The sequence below is a fragment of the Hyperolius riggenbachi genome, chromosome 1 (assembly GCF_040937935.1).
Source record: "Hyperolius riggenbachi isolate aHypRig1 chromosome 1, aHypRig1.pri, whole genome shotgun sequence".
In the NCBI taxonomy this organism is placed as follows: domain Eukaryota; kingdom Metazoa; phylum Chordata; class Amphibia; order Anura; family Hyperoliidae; genus Hyperolius; species Hyperolius riggenbachi.
This window is the reverse complement of record NC_090646.1, coordinates 149,011,940-149,020,930: the sequence shown is the minus strand read 5'-3', so window position 1 is coordinate 149,020,930 and position 8,991 is coordinate 149,011,940. Positions and strand designations below refer to the sequence as shown.

Genomic DNA, 8,991 nt, shown 5'->3' with positions numbered 1-8,991 from the left:
TGTGAAACTGTTAAAGAAACACCAAGTCTTTTCAGTTCTGCTGAGTAGATTTTTAGTCTGGAGGTTCACTTTAACTCTTCCTGTACTGGAAACAATATTAGAATCATGTCTTTGCTAGTAATGTTCCGTTACTTAGCTGCACTACATATACAATTCATTATATCATAAGTTTATTTTCACTTTAGTGTCACTTTAACTGCTTCATCGCTACTTAGGTTTAGAATGGACATTTGCATGTTTACAAAATAACCAGCTGTAACAAATCCCGCTCCTTCACAGGTTTTTATCCGCTAGTAGTTATTCAGGGAAAACAAAATTAAAGCATCATATTTTTGTTGCTGTGTAGCAGTTAGGAAGCATTTTCTGCTATTTCTGTTACAACAAGGATGAAGCAAGCCTTTTCAAAGTATGAAAACCAGAGATTAGTCCCCAGGAGACACAGCCAGCAATAACAGCCTACCATTGTATAACCTAACAGAAAAAACTGACAATGTCGTTTTGTTTTTTATTTTTTTGCTGTACTCCTGTGTTTGAAAGAGGGGAAGCAGGCACTAGGGCAACTATACTACCTATACTGGGGCAACTATACTACCTATACTGGGGCCACCATATTATTTATGCTGGGGGCATCTATACTGCCAAATCAAATCAAAGATAGCTTCATTGGCATGACCAGGCTTCAATACAGGCAGGGGGGGGAGGGGTACAGTTCATTTATGCTCCTCTCAGTCTGTAGCATACTGTGACATACCTATATTGGGGGCAACTATACTACCTTTACTGGGGGCAACTATACTAGCTACCTATACTGGGGCAACTATTCTACCGATACTGGAGCAACTATACTACCTATACTGGGGGCAGCAATACTAGCTACCTATACTGGGGCAACTATACTATCTATACTGGGGGCAACTATATTAGCTACCTATCCTGGCCAACTATACTACTTATACCGGGGCAACTATACTGGAGGCAACTATGCTAGCTACCTATACTGGGGCATCTATACTACCTATACTGTGGACAACTATACTAGCAACGTATACTGGGGCAACTATACTACCTATACTGGTGGCAACTATATTAGCTATCTATCCTGGGCCAACTATACTACCTTTACTGAGGAAACTATACTTGCTAACTACCTATACTGGGGCAACTATATTACCTATACTGGGGGAAATGATACTAGCTACCTATACTGGGTGAACTATACTACCTATACTGGTGGCAACTATATTAGCTACCTATCCTGGGCCAACTATACTACCTTTACTGAGGAAACTATACTTGCTACCTACCTATACTGGGGGCAACTTTACTACCTATACTGGGGCAACAATATTGGCTACCTATATTGGGGGCAACTATACAAGTAGCTACTTATACTATGGTAGCTATACCGGCTACCTAACCTGGGGGCAAGTATACCTGGCTACCTACCTATACTGAGGGTGAACCTTTTTTTATTTTGGGTGCTGTGCAATTATTCCAAATTGTGTGTGTGTGTGTGGGGGGGGGGGGGGGGGCAAACATCCTCACAAGTTTGCCTCAGGCAGCTAAAAGTCTAGATCAGGCCCTGCAGCCTCCGTATCCATCTCACTTCATGTGTCCATTAACCACTTCGCCATATCTGGACGCATATATCCGTCCAGATAGGCAGTGGTGCTGCAGCCGTGTGGTGCGCGCGATCGGGCGCGCGCCCGCGCGCGCCCCCGCTGCCTCCCGCTACCCCCCCCGATCAGTGAATGGGAATATAATTCCCATTCACCGATCCAAGTCCCCGGCAGAAATACCGACGCTTTCTCATCAGAGAGCGTGGTATTTCTGCCCCCAGGAAACAACTTCTCTTCATTTTAGTTCCTAGATGCGACATCGTTCGCATCTAGGAACTTTTTGAATGTGGCCATCTTGTGGCCAAATAGTAAACTGCACCCACATACCTGTATTGAATAAAAAATACATTATTTTACATCTAAAATTGGCTATTTACCTCCCAAACTAAAATTACCCAAATACATTTTTGTATTAAAAAAAATAATTAAAAAAATTACAATTAAAAAAAAAAAAACTACATAAATAGTTACCTAAGGGTCTGAACTTTTTAAATATACATGTCAAGAGAGTATCTTATTACATTTTTTAAAATTATAAGCTTGTAAATAGTGATCGACGCAAATTGAAAAAATGCACCTTTATTTCTAAATAAAATATCGGCGCCATAAATTGTGATAGGGACGTAATTTAAATGGTGTAATAAGCGGGACAAATGGGCACATAAAATACATGGGTTTTAATTACTGTAGCATGTATTAATTTTAAACTATAATGGCTAAAAACTGAGAAATAATGTTTTTTTTCCATTTCTATCTTAATCTTCCTGTTAAAATGTATTTACAGTAAAGTGGCTCTTAGCAAAATGTACTACCTAAAGAAAGCCTAATTAGTGGCGGAAAAAACGAGATATAGATCAATTAATTTTGATAAGTAGCGATAAAGTTATTAGCGAATGAATGGGAGGTGAACATTGCTTGGATGCATAAGATTTTCGAAGCTGTAGGCTGAAGTGGTTATTGTGAGTATGTTCATGCAGCACTGTTTTCTTTACAAAAAGTCAAGAGCAAACCTGTATTCATTTAAAAATTTATAGAGATGGCTCGAACCTCCGATTAGGAGGTTTTTTAGGTTTGCAAGCCTCGAACACGAACTTCGACAAAAGTTCGCGTTCGCGCAAACTTTATGAACCGCAATAGACTTCAATGGCCAGGCGAACTTTTAAAACTTCAAACACTAATTCTGGCCACAAAAGAGATGGAAAAGATGTTTCAAGGGGTCCAACACCTGGAGGGGGTCATGTCGGAGTGGGATACACACCAAAAGTCCTGGGGAAAATTACGGATTTGACGCACAGCGGGGTATTAAGGGCAGAAATCACATTGCAATGCTAAATTAGAGGCATAAAGTGCTTGAAAACATCTTGCGTTTGTACACATCAATCAGGTAGTGTAATTAGTGTACTGCGGTCACACAGGTGCAGTGAAAGGTATGCAGTGACTGGTATTACAATACAATGTGCAGCTGTCACACACACAGGTGCAGTGAACAGGTATGCAGTGACTGGTATTACAATACAATGTGCAGCTGTCACACACACAGGTGCAGTGAACAGGTATGCAGTGACTGGTATTACAATACAATGTGCAGCTGTCACACACACAGGTGCAGTGAACAGGTATGCATTGACTGGTATATAAAACTGCGTGCTGTCACACAGGTGCAGTGAAAGGTATACAGTGACTGGTATTAAAAATGTATTTCATGAGGTAATGAAAAGTGAAAAAGGTTAATTCCTGAGCTGTTGGCACTCATTCTTCTGTGTCTTCCAGATCTAGTTCTCAGTCTTCTGGCTTTCCCTGGGCACCAGACTGAGTAGGACAGGCTTCTTTGTCTTTAAGAAACCTGTGGTGTCAATTTCCAGTGGGATCTGTAATGCAAATAATTTCATCACCATCAAATAACGCTTTTAGGTGTTCACTTATTTTAGCTATGTAACATGCAGGCTGCCAAACGTCTACAGGCATTATTGTTACAATGAAAGTGTTTTCTTACTGGAGTATCCTTGCAAGTCCGGAAACTGAAGTTCTGCAGCAGCATGGTGATGACAGACTTCATGTTGATCAAAGCAAACCTCATCCCAATGCAGTTACGGGGTCCAGCACCAAAGGGAAGGAAGGTATACGGGTCTTGGGTTTTTCTGTTCTCCTTGCTGAACCTGGGAAAACACACACAAAATAAAAGCTGACATCACATCATGTCCCAGCTACTGTATAACAGTGAATGGGAAACTAGTTTTGACATGAGGCTATAAAGGCTGAATTTGAACTGAAGACAAACTGAGCAAATTACATCAAACTGCAGTTGACCCTCCAATTGAACTGCAATCAAACTGGTGTTGAACTAGAGTCACTGGTCCATTTATACTACTGTAGCTCCAAAGGAGATTTCCATGAGTCATGACTAAAAGGTGACTTGATTAACATGTATAAATACATCAAAGGCAATACAAAGACTTGGCAGATGAGCTTTTTGGGACAGCGTCTAAGGTTTCATGGTGTTTGTTGCTTGTCCCGGTATCACTCACCGTTATGCACCTGTCATGCACCCGATCAAGCAAGTTGGCCCTACATCTTGCAGCAGGTACAACCGATTCATGGGACCAATTTCAGCCCAAAATTGGTTGCATAGTCAATCGGGCATGCATTTGGCAGCACCAACTTTCATTCGATTTAAACAATTGTATCGGATGGCCGATCAGCTGCCAGCTGATGTATGGCCACCTTAAGTGAACACAGAGTACATCGCTTGCCTAATGCCTGGTGCGCACCAAGCAATTTCCCATCAGATAGATTGGTAAAAATAGATCATTTACAACGGTCCGATCTGACACCTGGTAATTTTTCTGATCGATTTTCCAAAATTGATCAGAAAAACAATCGGACGTCTCTCTTCTTCCCTCCTTCCTTTCCCTTCTACATTCTTCCTGCCTCATAACTTCCATCTGCGGAGCTAGATGACACAGTTTATGTCGGGAGTCACTGACAGATTGTGCTTGTTATGCTACTACTGTAAATGCTACTTTTGGATATATTCACTATATAGAATAACTATGAATGTGACATGCATTGAACTTTATTGTTGTTAATGAAACTGTGCATCGTACTATTGTACTATTGTATGATACTGTACTGTACTTCTCTATTACTTACAGTTAGTAAGAATGTTGTATTTGGCCCTATGGGCAGTTGTTAAAATCAATAAAATTTGTAAAAAAAAATAAAATAAAAAAAAAAAAGAATAACAATCGGAAATCAAATCTGACTTGTCGGAAATTATCTATTCGACCCACCTATCTGACAGGAAATTGCATGGTGTGTACCAGGCATGAGGGCCTATTTCCACTGAGCTCTAAATCTGCAGCATTTCCCCGCTTGTAAGCTGCATGAAGCTTACAAGCACACTGCCCATCTATCTAGTGGCATGCGGCAGATTTCTGCAGCATGCAGCTGAATCACTATAGCCATACATGGCATGGCTTAAAGAGAACCTGTACTGAGTAAAAATATTTAAAATAAACACATGAGGTAACTTGAAATGAACATTACATAGTTACCTTGCCATCAGTTCCTCTCAGAAGCTCACCATTTTCTTCTGACAATAATCCTTTCCAGTTCTGACAATATTTTGTCAGATCTGAAATATATCAGTTGCTGTCAGTAAAATATCAGTTGCTGTCAGTTATAGCTGAGAGGAAAACTGATGTACCAGGTAATGTCCATGTTTCCCTATGGCTCAAGTGGGCGATGTTACAGTTTAACTGTGTGCTGACCAGAAAGCTGTTATGGGTAATGGCCATTTTCAAAATGGAGGATGGAAAATTCCCTTGATCACAGTGAACAAACAGGACACGGGACAGGAGAAAGACACTGAGGAGTAGACTACATGCAGGGCCGGCCCGCTCATGAGGCGGGGTGAAACGTTTGCCTCAGGCGGCAAACTTCTAGGGGCGGCACCCACCCGTCTGTGGGTGCGGGGGGGCCGGCCGCCGAGCCGGAGGGGTAGCGGGCAGGATGGGGGTATTGGGCCTAGCGGTGGGGAGGGAGGGTCGGACCCTAGCGGTGGGGAGAGAGGGTCGGACCCCCCCTTCCTCGCCTGTGTCCCCCCGATCTGCGCTCCCCTCCAGCTGTAATAGGAAGCAGCCGATGCCCAATAGTAAGAGGCACGGGCGGGGAGGACTCACCTTATCCGCATTCTAACGTGCGCTCCACTGATGTCACTTCCTGCATCGCCGTCCACTTACAATACAGTGGGCGGCGATGCAGGAAGTGACGTCAGTGGAGCGCACGCTGGAACGTGGAAAAGGTGAGTCCTCCCCGCCCGTGCCTCTTACTATTGGGCATCGGCTGCTTCCTATTACAGCTGGAGGGAGCGCAGATCGGGGACCCAGACGAGGGAGGGGGGGTCTGACCTCCCTCCCCACCGCTAGGCCCAATACCCCCGTCCAGCCCGCTACCCCTCCGGCTCGGCGGCGGCAAATTTTTTATAAATTTGCCTCAGGCGGCAAAAAGTCTAGGGCCGGCCCTGACTACATGGAAGGTAAGTATGACTTGTGTATGCTTATTTTGACTCTTAATTTTCAGTTCAGGCTTTCTTTAAGGATTCAGGGCTGAAGCTACGCAGCAGAACAGCAGCTGTGGCCGCAGCTCCCAGTGGAAATAAGCCTGTACTGACGCCAGGATCTGTAGATGGGCTATAAATTATCCTATCCAGCTGACCTTTGTAAACAACAACACTACCTAATATGTGTTGCTCTTCCTATTGGAAACATACTACTAGGGTAATCCCAGTAGCCTAAATTTCTCTGTAGTGCTCCTTTAACTGAAAAGGATTGCTTTATAGAGAGACAGAGGTGCTTGGCTCTCCTACTGATATGCTATTACTCCGGTGTTATTGCCTGATGAAGCGGTATCAAACCTGCAAAACGTGTTGCATTGTCCCCAGGAGTATGTAAATAAATTTGTTCTATTTAACAAACACATCGGCAATGTTTGTGTCTACTTGGAGGCGGTAAGTCCACCACTGCCTCCTCATGTTTCAAACTATTTAGATACTTTTATCCTTTTGGCACCTCTATATTCATACTACGCTATATCAAGTCCACCTCTGGTGGAGGGGTGTTACCCCTTTTTTTCCTCATCTACAGAGAGCGACTTCTTAATCCTGAGTGACGTCAGTCCCAATCTCCCCACCTGCCTATACAGTGGTTCTATCATACTTCATTTCAACTACCAGTACATACTACACTATATTTCACTCTTGTTGTCCCTACTCTGTTCTATAGACAATGCTGTACTAAGCTCAGAAAACACTGCAGAACATGGGAGATCCATCAGAGCTGGACTGGAGTTTTTTTTTTTTTTTTTGTAAATTGTTAAAACTTTACAACCCTCACATCGGTTATATCTGGACATAACTGGTTGATAAAGGTTAGTTCTGCAGTCTTAGTAAGTCAACCATTCATTTTATACTCTGTGATACCAGAGTTCAGCTCTCCTGGGTGTTTAATGATAAATTCGACAAAAGGTGTGATACCTTTCAGGTCGGAACTCTTCTGGGTTAGGCCAAAATTCAGGATCTCGGTGTAGAGCAAAATTTGGGATCACAGCCACAACTCCCTTTGGGATGGTCACTCCATTGATTTCGGTTGTTTGCTTGCAAACTCTCTCAAGTCTTGGAGTTGCCGGGTACAGTCTCAGAGTTTCATCAATCACCATATCCAAATATTCCAGCTGCATCAGAGCATCATAGGTGGGAGGAGCCTGCAGATAAATCAACATTTATCATGTCTAAAAGTGACACTGAAGTGAAAAAAGACTCATGATGTAATGATTTGTATGTGTAGTACTAAAAATGTATAGCACATTAGCAGCAAAGAAAATAGTTCCATATTTTAATTTTTAGATATAAAGCTTTTTTTTAACATTGCATAATTCTGTCATATTTGAAATTACGAACCACACTCTGTATTTTAAACTACAAAACAAGCAGAGATAATGACCCTTTCAACTTAACTGCAGTACAAATCTTATCTAAATCTGTCTCTGGCTGTTTCTTTGATGTATAAGTGCTCCAGAAAACAGCAACCCAAGTTGGGCCAGAGAAGCTCTTTTGCATAGATAACAAAAGACATTTCTTAACTCTTCCTGTACTGGAAAAAAAAATATGAGATTCATATCTGTGCTACTAATGTTCTATTTATTAGCTGTACTACACATACAAATCATTATCTCATAAGTTTATTTTCACTTCAAGTAATGCAAATCATGCTGCATAAATTGTAAAACTTATTTTCGAAGTTTATCGCCTTCTTAAAGGAGTTATCAGGCAAATCATGAAAAAAAAAGTTTTACTCACCTAGGGCTTTCTCCAGCCCCTAGCAGCCAACTGTCCCACGTCAACCGGTCCGCTCTGTGCCACCATCCCGGTCTCCGTGCTTGGTGCGGAAGCTGACCCCGAGGCCATCCTCACTGCGCCTGCGCCAACGGCCTCTGTCAATCAAGCCCACACTGTACGCGGCTTACTGCGCAGGCGCAGTTCTGCTAGGGGCTGGAGAAAGCCCCAGGTGAGTAAAGCTTTTTTTTTCATGATTTGCCTGTTAACTCCTTCAATATTGAAATAATAATGACAGTATATTACACTGTTTTACCATGAATAATTTTAAGTGCAAATAACATACCTTATTTAACTCTGTAAAGTGTTTGAATGCAGTTCAGATATTCTTTTTGTTATCTTTCCAGCCTTTTTCTATTTCATTGTGTGAGCTTTTTTGATTACATTGGAGCACAACTAGTTCAGAAGTACCATAGCAGATGCTCAGATCAAGAGCTCTGAGCATCACTGTAAGCAACTGCTCAACATTTGCACCTGCTTTGCTCAGATTATATCTTCCCTGCATCCAATGAAGAAAGAAATGACCAGCACTTTGCTTAAGATGATTCCAATGTTTATTTTGGATTTTTACCATAAAGCCAATGTTTTGAGATCTCAAGGATCTCTTTATCAAGGCAATAATTAGTCTGAGCCAAATATGTCAGCTCGTGTAGAGCACCTGTCATAAGACACTCCCTGTTTTGAACACATTTGGCTCAGACCACTTATTGCATTGATAAAGAGATCCTTGAGATCTTGAAACGTTGGCTCCATGGTTAAAATTTAAAATAAAATAAATATTGGAATCACCTTAAAGGACAACTGTAGCAAGAGGTCTGTGGAGCCTGCCATAATTAGGTCCTTTAAAGCAATACCAGACCAGTTGCCTGGCTATCCTGCTGATCCTCTGCCTCTAATACTTTTAGCGATAGTTCCTGAACAAGTACGCAGCAGATCAGGTTTTTCTGACATTATTGTCAGATCAGACAAGATTAGCTGCAT

General features: G+C 42.0%; 1 protein-coding gene across 8 annotated transcripts in view; it reads right to left on the bottom strand.

The window, feature by feature from the left end:
* Window positions 1–3,299: 3,299 nt before the first annotated feature.
* Window positions 3,300–8,991, bottom strand: part of LOC137568123 (cytochrome P450 3A29-like) — a 55,202-nt gene continuing 49,510 nt past the window's right edge. For all 8 annotated transcript variants that reach the window (XM_068278733.1, XM_068278734.1, XM_068278738.1 and 5 more), the window contains 3 exons: window positions 7,153–7,379; window positions 3,613–3,775; window positions 3,300–3,487 (listed from right to left, as the gene is read on the bottom strand). In XM_068278733.1, the coding sequence (XP_068134834.1) occupies window positions 3,392–3,487; window positions 3,613–3,775; window positions 7,153–7,379 (486 nt within the window). In that variant the 3' untranslated portion in view covers window positions 3,300–3,391. The remainder of the gene's footprint in view (window positions 3,488–3,612; window positions 3,776–7,152; window positions 7,380–8,991) is intronic.